Source organism: Dendrobates tinctorius, unplaced genomic scaffold (genome assembly GCF_039654945.1).
Source record: "Dendrobates tinctorius isolate UK_male_01 unplaced genomic scaffold, ASM3965494v1 ptg000084l, whole genome shotgun sequence".
NCBI lineage: Eukaryota > Metazoa > Chordata > Amphibia > Anura > Dendrobatidae > Dendrobates > Dendrobates tinctorius.
The window spans coordinates 21,059,864-21,072,982 of record NW_027361752.1 but is presented as its reverse complement, the minus strand read 5'-3'; the positions used below and the strand labels follow the sequence as shown (position 1 = coordinate 21,072,982).

The 13,119-nt window shown below is 39.7% G+C and overlaps 1 protein-coding gene across 1 annotated transcript in view; it reads left to right on the top strand.

Moving 5' to 3' along the window:
• The window catches only part of LIPI (lipase I), a 106,056-nt gene extending 94,351 nt beyond the window's left edge, over window positions 1-11,705 (top strand). The window contains exons 8-10 of the mRNA XM_073584465.1: window positions 2,841-2,952; window positions 7,469-7,642; window positions 9,284-11,705. Of these exons, the coding sequence (XP_073440566.1) occupies window positions 2,841-2,952; window positions 7,469-7,642; window positions 9,284-9,413 (416 nt within the window). The 3' untranslated portion in view covers window positions 9,414-11,705. The remainder of the gene's footprint in view (window positions 1-2,840; window positions 2,953-7,468; window positions 7,643-9,283) is intronic.
• The last annotated feature ends 1,414 nt before the right edge of the window (window positions 11,706-13,119 follow it).

Here is a 13,119-nt window from a genome sequence, read left to right as displayed (position 1 = left end):
AGGAGAAAGTAGTGGTGCACAGTGAAACAAACAAACAGAGCAATACCAATACACAGGTGTGTGTCTTGGTGGGACTTCTACAGGCCTAGCGCGATAATCACATAGGAGCAAGACGGACCACTTGTAAAACCTGGCGTGGAACACAGCAATTGGAAGTGGCCATAGGGGAAAGTGATGGAGCCCTCCTGAGCCAAGGCGGATGCCTAACACACTGTAAAACCATACTAAATCATTATAATTATGTGATACATGTCTACAGCCAATAATTATGATATGAAGACATCAGCTGCATTCACTGTGAACTGTAAAATGATGACAACTGCATTCAAAATAATTTGTATAAGGTTATTTAGCTTAAAAAAATATCATGGATGCCTTTCAATTTTTTTTTACGGACTGTCCTGGTATTTCTGAAAATAGTGCTTTTAATGAGATTAAAAATCTATTAATTCTCCCTTTTTTCTAAGTGTAGATGAGACTGAACTGAAATTTCTAATTCACACATTTGCTGCTTTAAATAACTGCTGCACTAAATTGTCCTCCAACCTCCACTGTGGGAAGCTTTGAATCATGCAAAATATAATCGTTTTCCCCAAATGTAAAATACCTTCAAGCCAAGAAAGCCCAGAAATGCATCAGTTATGTTTCCTGTATGTGAAATAGATGGTGTGTGATTCAACCCCCTAGAAATGCTAGGGGGACTTACTGTTCATATGTCAGGAGATCTATCTACCAATATTCCCAGCAATAAAGTTTAGTTGAAAAACCATTATCCAAGGGAATACGTACCATAGTGGAAGGCCATGAAGTTTTTATCATAGAGTCATAGAATGTTAGCGTTGGAAGGGACCTTTAGGGTAATTGTGTCCAATCCCCTGCTCAATGCAGGATTCAATAAACCATCTCAGACAGATGTCTGTCCAGCCTCTGTTTGAAGACTTCCATTGAAGGAGAACTCACCACCTCTCGTGGCAGCCTGTTCCACTCATTGATTGTCCTCACAGTCAAAAAGTTTTTTCTAATATTTAATCTGTATCTTCTCCCTTTCAGTTTCATTCTGTTGCTTCTCGTGTTTCCAAATGTTTGCAAATGAGAATAAGGATGATCACTCTACACTGTGACAGCCCTTCAGATATTTGTAGGCAGCTATTAAATCTCCTTTTAGCCTTCATTTTTTTAAGCTATACTTTCCCAGATCCTTTAGCCATTCCTCATAAGACATACTTTGCACCAGTTTTTCAATGTCTTTTTTTAAAATTTGGTGCCAAGAACTGTACACAGTATTCCAGATGCGGTCTGACCAAGGAGGAGTAGAGGGGGATAATTACGGTACTTCCTGTGATCTAGACTCTATGCTTCTCTTGCTTGATACATCCTAGAACTGTGTTTGCCTTTTTTCCTGCTGTATCACACTGTTGACTCATGAGCAGTGTGTAGTCTATTGGCATACCCAAGTATTTTTCATACATGCTGTTCCTTAGTTCTATTTCTCCCATTCTACAGTATAGATGGAATTTTCACTTTTCTTGACCAGATGTAGAATCTTGCATTTCTCTCTGTTAAATACCATTCTATTATTCGCTGCCCATTGTTCAAGCTTATCTAGATCCTACTGAATCTTTTCTTTGACTTCTCTAGTGTTAGCTATCCCTACTAGCTTTGGATCGTCTGCAAATTTGATTAGTTTACCTTCAGTTTCCTTATCTAGATTATTTATAAAAATGTTGAATGACACAGGGGCCAGGACAGAGCCTGAAACACTCTTCCAATTGGATGTTCAGTCATTTATTACCACTCTCTGAGTATGATTACTGAGCCAGTTATGAATCCATCTAACCGTAGCCTTGTCAATCCCATACATGGTCAGTTTTTCAATAAAGATAGTATGAGATACTTTATCAAATGCTTTGCTGAAGTCGAGATATACTATATCTACCGCATTTCCCCGATCCACCCAGTCAGAGATTCTATCAAGAAGGAAAATAGAGTAGTCTGGCATGGCTTGTTTGCTACAAACCCGTGCTGGCTCTGGTTAATTACTGTACTCTTATCCAAGTACTTCCACACATTCCATTTAATAATTTGTTCAAAAGATCTTTCCTGGTTATGTGGCCTCTGGAGAGTGATATTCTAAACCCCTTTTTTCCCCTCAGGCATTACAAAATAAACTAATGAAGACAGCGCTGCAGCCAATCAACTTAGCAGTTTGTGCCAGCTACATGGACAATACTGAGCTCAGAGATTGGCTGCAGTGCTGTTGATGTGATGCCATCACTGCAGTCAGACAACAGAGGCCAAGGGTAATGGTGAAGGCTCACAACTGGATCTGAGGAGGGTAAGCATTATTCAGTTTGTTTTTTTTATAACTACCACATCTTATAGCAGAATGTTTTCTGAAAAGGAACAACCACTTTAAATGCATGTATTTGGGGAAAAATAATTTTTTTCAGCAGTTTTTGTTCTTAAATTTTGAGAGTCCAGTGTCTATAAACATAAAGTGAAAAAGGTCATGGGTTAGATAGCGACAGAGGAATTACTTGAAGCTTGTGGGCTCCAATAAAAAATTTCCAGCAAGTCCCAAAATAATCATGGACCTTTAATATGTATCGTCTGCTCATGAGTCAAAGGGATATTTTTGGCCGGGTGCCATTGCACCTACTGCATCCACTAGTTACACCACTGGGTAGTAAAGTTATGTTGATGCTTTGGGGCCAAGAATTGTCAAGATGCTTTTGAGTATGTGTGGCTTATCTTCTCAAGTATAAAGTCTCGATGATACAACTGTACAGTACATGTTAGATTGGTCAATAACCAAGAGTTTGTGTCTTTTTCTCTTTTAGTATTCCACTATTTTTTGGACTTTATTACATTAAATGCTAAACCACGTAGTGGATATATCACTGTTAAACTTGTGTCTACATCCGGAAATGTTACGGAATCAAAGCTTGACCAGTGAGTATTACAATCAATGGTATAATAACAATATTGCACCTCATGGAGGACAATTGTTTTCTTAGGTAAAAGTAAAAATACAGCTATCGCCTGGAGTGAAATCTACCCCAACCCTAAAGCTTCACCTGGTGGTCTTGATGATGTGTAGTGTATGTGCATTAAAATACTTATCATAGTCTTCCCCGGTTTCCAGCACCAATGTGGTCCATATTCTACTTGCATGACTTCTATTCTGTCACCCTGGCGTTTGTGTGTGAACTGGAAGTCTATGGAGCCTTGTTCTGACCCTCCATAGTTGTACACTGTAAAGCAGCTTCTGGGTCACAGATGGCACAGTGTGATTCGGCGAGTCCAAATTGAAGCCATGTGAGTCAGAAAAGGACCAGAGTGGTGCTGGCAACTGAGAAAGGCTGCGATCTGTAAATATTTTAATGCACCTACACTACACACATATTTAGAAAGGTTTGGGGCATAACATTTTTTATGAGTGGTTCTTTAATATACAGTACATTTGTTTAGCTGAAGTGTAAAGGTTACAGATTTCATACCGGTTAGTTTGTTTGTAAAGTTGTATAATAATTATTGCATATTAATGATTTGTTATTGAGCTTTTCCACCTATATTCACTGTAAACAATACTGTAATGCTTATATGACCGTAAACTGACAGACTGGTTTGTTGATAGGAATAAGTCTGACAACCTCATTAACGAGACTGTCATTGATAAGCAGTGTATCCCTAGCTACCAGTCTGACCCCAGTAACTCGTATATGGATTTATACAGCATTAGGTAGAGGATGCAGCCTACTTTAGAAGAGATAAGCTTTGTCATTCACAATCTCAGGCTGCTATATTATTTATACTTTTCTATATATTACTTTTTGATGCACTTTACCTCCTTATGTTTAGTTCATTTATATATCCTATAACAAGCATGACACCTTCTAAGTTTTTGAAAGGTCAAATATGACTTGGGTATCTTTTAGCGGCCATAGTGATCCCTAATCGGTATACCTGTAGAAAATCTTGCAGGATTGGCAGTCATGGAGGACACTGTTAGACCTCTGACTATTGTAGCTACCCATCGGCACCTTACAATTGACCTTTCTCTCCGTCTATACTCCTAGATGTCATGATAGCTATTGACCACAGGATCTAAGGATGTACCAGGCCTGGCTGCAGTTTATGTTAACTTGCATTAATGCACCACTCCAGGCATTTTTTTTATCTTGCAGCACTGGAGTTGTGCTACTAACGTTGTGTGAGTGGCAGCCAGGGCCGTAGTCAGGGCCTGCAAAGGTGTCTGCTTTAGGGCACTCTGGCCACCCGCACCACATACATACAGTCTCACTTTCTCACTTGCCTGGTTCTCAGAGGCCTCCCTTAGACTGTGTTCATACTGCGTTATGGCAGTCCATTAGACGGACTGCGTTACACCGTGGCATTACTCGGTGTAATGCAGTCCGTTAACGCTGCCATTAACCCCTATTATCGGGCGCATCGCTAACGCATGTCATAATCGGCATGCGCTAGCAATGTGCCGTCATTCTGTGAAGGAGCCTCAGACACAGGCTGCAGCGTCTGAGGCTTCGTCACCGCTAGCGCACATGAATCATCTGCGCTAGCGGTATAGCATAACGCGATCGCATTATGCTATGGCGTTAAGGCAGCCCGTCAACGCTATGCGTTGAATGGGATGCCCTAGCGCAGTATGAACCTGGCCTTAAGCGCAGAGACACTTCTTCCTTTGATCTGGCACATAATGAGACAGAGTCCAATTCCAACTTTAAATGTAGAACTTTACTTGTTTTCAATCGCAGCACATCCACATCAATTACAGCATCAACACAGAGTTCTGAACAGTCCACATCCTTCACTTTCCCTGTGCTCTTCCCTATGTCCTTCAGTCTGTACCGGGTCGTCCCATCTTGACTGCTACCGCAGCGTCCTCCCTGTTCAGCTTCACTACTTTCAGGAGTTCCCTTGTCCGTTTCGCACCAGACATTAGGGCATCTGCCCATGTAGTAAGCTGCCACATCTTAGAGCGACCTGCGTGTCAGTACTGCTGCACCTCTGGCCCAATGGCTGTAGACAGCTGGGCTTCCCACTTCCCAGTGTTACAGAGTTTACCGCCCTGTCCGGGCTCTGTAGCCCTACTTACTAGAAAAAGGAATATCCTCCAACTTATCCGTGGTTGGCTCCTCCTATGTAATCTATGTACACTATTGTACCCCATCTAGTGTCCACCTTGAGATACTGCACTTATACATATATACATATATGTGCTATGAATGGGTCACCGAGGAGGAAAAAACAAAACAAGCTAAGTCACAGAAAAGAGAAAAAGGTCGCACTCTGCGGGATAATGATGAATGTTTATTGACACTGAATTACATGTCACGTCGGAGATGTGAAGGAGAGTGTGTCAAATGGCTGACTACGGCCGTTTCACGCTACTCGAGCGCTTCCACCCGTGGAAGTGCTCGAGTAGCGTGAAACGGCCGTAGTCAGCCATTTGACACACTCTCCTTCACATCTCCAACGTGACATGTAATTCAGTGTCAATAAACATTCATCATTATCCCGCAGAGTGCGACCTTTTTCTCTTGGAAACTACATTCGTCTTGCTACGAGGTCAAGCACCCGGGAGTCCTGGATGTGAGCTCTCCGCCTGCTGCCAGCCACGGACCTTAGCACGGTAACAGCGGTGCCGTCCGCTTTCTTGCATTGACTAAGTCACAGAAAACCAGAGAGGTTGGTAACTATGCAGATTGCAGATCCCTGATCCTAACCACACAACTAGCAGCAGCCGTGGAGCGTTCCTACGATGAACCTAGATGCTTCGTCACAGCCGGAGGACTAAATAAGCCTAAAGCAAGAAAAGGGGAAAACTAACTGCCCCAGAGCAGATCCCAAAGGAAAGACAGCCCCCACACATATATTGATGGTGAAACAAGATGAAAACACAAACACAGGCAGGAAAATAGGCTGAGCAAACGATGGGGCCCAAACTAACTAGAAAGGATAGGAAAGGAAAGACACTGTCTGCAATCTGCCAAAAACCCTACAAAAATAATGTCCAACACTTCTGATAACAAAATTAACCCTGAAGTCACTAGACTTCTCCCACTATATCAGCACTCTGAAATATTCTGAGACAGAGCAAAAAGAGAGGCCAATCTAATAAGGGACAAAAAGCAAACTGGCAAATACAGATAAATAAGAGTGGAAATTCAGCACAGCCCCAGCAGGGGCTGGCTGACCACACAAAAAGCTGAATAGACCAACAAAATCAAGTGTGAACATTAGCAGAAAAACTTTGCTTGAGCTGACTGGAACAGAGCTGAGAACCAAGACCTGACAAGCCAGAAGGAATTACTAGCACCAGAATAGGGCGTCGGCCGTCTTAAATCCAGTCTGAGATTCCTGAGGTCCAATTGTCATCCTCCTTATCAGGTGGCAGATCTCCACTGATTAAATCAGCCTCACTACCTCCTGTTACCACCAGAGGGAGCCTGGAAGGAGAACTCACAACTGGTAGACCAGAAAATGAACTCACAACATATATGTATACATAGCAGCATCTGAAATATTATATATATAATTATATAAGCAGTACAATATCAACACGAGGAAAGGGAGTGGAGCATCACATGATCCCGGTACACCCCTTACAGTTGCACTCAGTATTATACTCGCCACCCGTCATCGTTAACTTCACCCGGCGGGGAAGCTGGTGGATTACCTGGTGGGCCCCTGTGCATGACTGGACCCCCAATTCCGTACATGAGCTATAGTTGGCACAGTAATCTCAATGCAGTATGCACAGACAGGGGCGGCATCACATTATTATTAATTTAACAAACCACCAAGCTTACTATTATGTAGAAGCGCAGGCAAATTTTCGAACAAGAGTCCAATTATATTAGCTGAACAGAATCAATATTACTGGTGGATCCTTTGCACTCCCAGACTAACACAAGGCGCTTGAATAACATGCTTAATTTCAGTGTTCTACTTACTTATGAGAAGGAACTGAATCTCCTTCCGAAGATCAAGCTGCTAGAAAGGAGCAATGTTCTTTGGGAAAAAGTATGCAAAATATCTCTTCTCCAAAAGGAAGAAAGTTATATTTTCTAGTGCCATCTCTAGGTAACTGCTGTGCCATATGGAGAGATTGGTATAATCTCGTCTTGCTCCTCGTCAGTCGGTTGTCACAAGGAGAATCAATGTACTATCTAGGAGGCTGAACACCTTGTATTGCACATAACCAGGGTAAAACTTGAAAATGTACAGGTTGATTTCAGAGGCTGATGTATAAGAGAAAATATCTTGAACATATTGCACATAAGACTCCTAACAACAAGCTGGAACATTTCCAACCTTGAAACTATTTCCATTTCGGGGTATACTTTTACATTCATCTTAAAGTAAATTTGCTATTTTATTACTTTGACTATATTATATTTTAAAATGTACCTAATTATATTTTATGACTTATGTTTTTTTTTTATAGAGATCCTACTACATTTGAGCAAAATAAAGAGGTTACCTTGCTGGCCAAGTTTCATCAGGAGCCTGAAGAGATTTCAAAAATGTCTTTGATGTTTACCACTGGTACTGTCATTGGACCAAAGCACAAACTGCGAGTCCTAAGGATGAGGCTCAGATCTACTTTTAATCCTGACAGGTAATTTATCTTATCAGTAACCTAAGTTCATACCAAAAGGCTGAAGACACCACTGGCTAACATGAACACAACATCCTAACCTATTTGTTTAGTTAGATAATGGCCAAAAATATCCGAAGAGATGGTCCAGCTTCATGCAACACAACACCGAGCACAAATCTTGAAATATGTTTAGTGACTTAAGATGTAATTTTGTTTTTTTACTCATGCTGGAAGTTGCGTGTGTTAAATGGGTATTCACAAATTCCCTATCTAGGGGATAACTTGCTTGCTATGACCCCACTGATCCCGATAATTGGGACTTTGAAGAGCTCTGTATGAATGAAATGATGGTCAATCAGCTGCACCTTTGCTTCTTTCATTCTTAATGGGACCATCATAGGTAGCTGAGCGCTGAGCTTGACTTGTCTTTTGCACTACCATAAGAATGAAAGTGTAATGCTGGTGGGTGTAGATCCACTACACCACAGGCTGTGCTTACCCTGGAGGGGCATGACTAAGTGACTATCGGGTATTCACTAGCGCCTCTGATGGTGAAGGTAGGCTTGGCTGCTAGTAGTCATGAGGTACCACTCCAGGGCAGTCCCCAGGTCTGCAGCAGCTGACCAGAGGGTCAGATACACAGGTACGAGGTACAGGAAGGCGAACGAAAAGACGTGGTCAGGCAATCTGAGATTAGGGTAGGCAACACAGGTTTGATACACGTAGTCAAGGTCAGGAACGGAGAGTTCAGACACAATGAGTAAATAAGCCGGCTCAATAATGGGAATAACAATACAAACAAGCGCAGGACACTAGCAGACTAACCAACTAGGAACCAGGAACCAACGTTCAGGCATGGAGTGGTTGAAGGAGCTCCCTCAAATATACCCTGCGCACACAGAATAGGAAAGGGAACCAAATCTCTGTAGGACATGGCAGGGTTAAATTCCTGCAGAGACTGTTGCCGCCATGACAGAATGGAGCAGTAGTGCACATGATCGACTTCTGCTCCATTCACATGGAACTCTTCAAAGAACTGGTTCTCGGGATCAGAAGGTGCACCAATGATCAGGAAGTTGTAGCTCATCCAATGGATAGGGAATAACTTCTAAACTTGAGAATACCTTTTTAATGCCCACACACAAGTGATAGCTGATGGCCGAGCATTCATTCAGCCAATCGCTAGGTCTTCTGACTCCCTTATACATACAAATGAAATTTTAGCTCGGTGGGCGTTTCTGTGTTTTCAAGAATAATTAGCCGCCAGACAGCACTGGCGGCTGACTATATCACAGGAAAATTGAAGGGTTGAGCATGAAAATTAAAACTGTCCAACTCTTATCTACCCCAACATCAACTGGCTGAGTATAGTCAGGAGGCCCCCATATAAATTAGACTGTAGCCCTTTACCGAAAGGTTAGTCAAACTGCAGTTTAATTTCTAACCAAAGCTTGCATTAGATAGTGAAGAAAGTCTCTTCAACCACATATTGTCACTGTGGTCACTGGGCTACAAGGTTTGAGAAAGATGTATTATGGAAGATATGGAAGAAGAATGTATTAAGGAACAGTTACTTCAATTATAATGCATTTTTATGGAGATGGAGGTGAATCACGAGCAAGTATATCAGGAATAACCCCTTAAAATTTGCATTTGCAGGGAAATTCTCTGCCGTTACGACTTTGTCCTTGTTGAAAATGTTGAAATAGATTTCCTGCCTGTTCCATGTGAAGACTCCAATTTTTTTTCTTCCTGTTGTGGAGAGGATGGAGATGAATGCCCGGCATAAGGAAACATTGATCCTCTTCTAATAGAAGATGGTGAATGCACTTGTTGATAATCGACATTGTCTTGGAGGAGGAGGAAGATGGACTCATCAGTCTAGTTATGGACAATCCCTCATGAAGTCTAGGATATGTTGAAGGACACTTCTGTCTTTAAGAGTATGAGAATGGATTGCATTTAGCCATTCCCTGTATTTTTCTACTTATATTAATGTGAAGATTACCTGTTGTAAGTAAAAATTATACATATATAGATATATATATATATGTTATATGAAAAGTACTATTTTAGCAAATTCTCTATTTTTGATCACACAAAGTAAGAGAATTTGAATTATATTTGTATATTTTTTGTACAAACAACATTTTTTTCTGCAACTTAAGCCGTCACATATAGCATATTGGGACTTGTATGGTGTCAACCTCTGCATTTCACATAATGAATTAGTGAATGTATATTGTACATTTATGTGTCTGTAATATATAAAATGTTTGTGTATATAATGTAAGTATTTATTGCAAAAATATTAACCCCGTATTTCAATGTACAGATTTCTTTAATATATAATTTGTTGAATATTGTCACTGTATTTAGAAAAGTGTAATAATACCAGTAAAGTTGCTACATAAAACAAACAAAAACAATAATTTTCCATCTTGCTCACATGACTTGTCCTCGTGACAGCTCTCTTTATTAGGGCTCATTCACACTGCAGTTTTTCACCTACAAGTGCTGTCAGTTTTTTTTTTTTTTATAAAGATAACACTTATCCCTATGAGAGTTTATCCGACTGTTCACATTACCGTGAATTTTTTAATGATCCTCTTAGTACATGCAAAGTCACAAGGACACGTCTGATATTGATCTGAGTATCGAATCAGATTTGGCAAGGCAAGTCTATGGGTCCGGGAAAAAAATCAGACAGCTTTCGGATGTCATCCAAGTGCTGCCTGGTTTTTATTGACTAATAGAAGAAGCTGTAGAAACTTTTTGAAAAAGATGAAATGCCAAAGAAACTCAGACGACACTTGGTTAGTTTTTCTCGTATGTCAAAAAAACTGACGTCTGAATAAGGCCTTGATCAGATTTTTGTCAAAACTAATTATGGCAATCCTATTCATTTTACCATACAAAGTACCGAAAATGGGAAAAAAAATTCCAAGTTTGGTGAATAAAGCACAGTTAAGTATAGTTTATTGGGTTTTGTTTTTATAGTGTTCATTGTCCGGTAAAAAATTACGGTCAGTATTATTACAGTGAAAAAGTGTAAAAATACAAGTACTTTGAAATTTGCAAAAAAGAAAAAAAAAACTGTTTATGGCTTTATTTTTGTGTAGCCATCTTCTGAGATCGGTAACTTTTTTTAAATTTGTTGTTAATGAAACTGTGTGAGGACTTGTTTTTTTGTTTTTTTGCCTGGGAGAACTGACTTTTTTGTTGGTACCATTTGCAACACAAACAACATTTTGATCGCTTTTTATTGCATTGTTTGGAGAGCATTTTACATCTGAAAAATCCCCCAGCAATTCTGTTGTTTTGAGTTGATGCCTTTTTTTGCTTTACAGTGTTTACTATATGGGTTAAATAATTGTATATTTTTATAGGTTTTTTTTTTGTTTAATTTTCTCATTTCTTTTTTTTTTTACATCTTGTTTCCGCAGCCAATTTTCATTTTTGCACTTTAGTTTTTTTTTTCCCTCCCTTTCTTCCAAGAGCCATAACTTTTTATTTTTCTGTCAACACGGTCGTATGAGGGTTATTTTTTTAAGCAGGAAAAGAGTGTCGATTTGAATGACACCATTATTTTTTTTTACCATTTAATGTACTGAAAAACAAGAAAGACATTTAACGAAAAGGTGAAATAAATAGTTGTATTTTTACTGTGTTCATTGAATGGGAAAGATGACCTGGCAGCAGAATCCTCCAGGTCACTATGGTTATCAAAATAGTAATTTTGAATAGATTTATTTATTGTTGCTTGTCAGATAAAAAATTAAAAAGCAAAAAAAACCCTATTTTGTATCTCCATTTTCCAGGTATATTTTTTTTGTTGCGTCTATGGAGCAGATTGAGGGCTTTTTTTTTGCATGACAAGCTGATGATTTAATACCAATTTTGAGGTACAAATGTACGGTTTGACTCCCTTTTGTAATTCCTGTTTAGCATTTGATGCAACGAAAATCTACATACTCTACCGGAGGCAAAACAATATATGAAAACTGTAAAGCTGTACAAAATGTATTTTTTTTTTTCAAATGATAATACTTTTCTATTAAATGATCTTTTGAGGATAAAATGTGTAAGGTGTTTGTGTCCAGTTTGGAAATATCTGAGAATATACAGTAGGATCAGATGCATAAAATCAGCATATGACACTTGACTTCATTTTAAATCTCTTAAATGTAAGTGTTGATCCTCTCGATTGTGGTTACTGACCGGACCAACCTCACGTTGCGAAAAACAATTGGTATTAATTTAAGAGGTTTATTCACAAATCTACAGGTACAACATAATAATTCAGGCAGTAGGGTCATAGCAGAATTGTCTAATGAAAAGTAGTGATGAGAAAGTATACTCGTTGCTTGGGTTTTCCCGAGCATGCTCGGGTGTCCTCCGAGTATTTTGGCGTGCTCGGAGAGTTAGATTTAGTCGTCTCAGCTGCATGATTTTCGATTTGTAGACAGGCTGAATACATGCGGGAATTCCCTAACAAACAGGCATTCCACACATGTATTCAACCTGTCTACAAGTCGCAAATCATGCAGCTGAAAAAACAAAATCTAAATTTCCAAGCACGCCAAAATACTCGGAAGAGACCCGAGCATTCTCGGGAAAACCCGAGAAACGAGTATGCTCGCTCATCACTAATGAAAAGGCCTTCAATTCGGTTGAGTGTTTTTTTATGTCGAAGGTCATAAACCACTTGAGTACTTCCATTTTTTTCAAATCGATTTGAATTATTTTACTTAAAGAGGTTGTCCACTACTTTAACATTGATGGCCTATCCTTACAACAGGTCATCAATGTCTGTTTGGTGGAAGGTGCGACACCTGGCACACCCGCCGATCAACATATCTTGGTGATGGTGGCCAGAAGTACTCCGTTACAGAGCTGATCCAGGGTTATTGCTGCAGGCTCTACTTGACACTATGAATAACTATGGCTTGTTCTCTGGCCCACATGTTACCTGGGCTAGATTCGGTTTACATCTGGCACATGGAGTTGCACAGACAAAAAAATCCAAATTAACGGTAATTAATGCATTCTTATATTTCGGCTTTATCATTCATAAAAATGCTCATAAATGTATGTAACTAAAAGTGCGGCCCAATAGGAAATCTGTTTATAAACTTAAAACATAACCTTCATTTTAGTTTTTAGTTCGAAAATCAATAGCATACTTGAAATTAAGCAACTTTGTAAAATGTCTTCTTTTTTTCCCTCCTGGATCTTTCACTCTCCAGTCATGGCTAAAATCTGTAAAAATTGTCTTCAGCGATGAGACAATTGCTTATCCTAAAGTTCTATAGAGGAGGATGAGTCAGTTGCAGACAGAGACATTCTGCAGCAAGTTCTTCCGAAACGACAATAGCCTTTTACAGGGTTTTAGTTGTTTCAGGAGAACTTGCAGCAGAAGGTCTAGAACTTTATAATCATTGCCAATCTGAAGAGAGGGTTTAAGAGTGATTTTAAATTGAAAGATCCAAGAT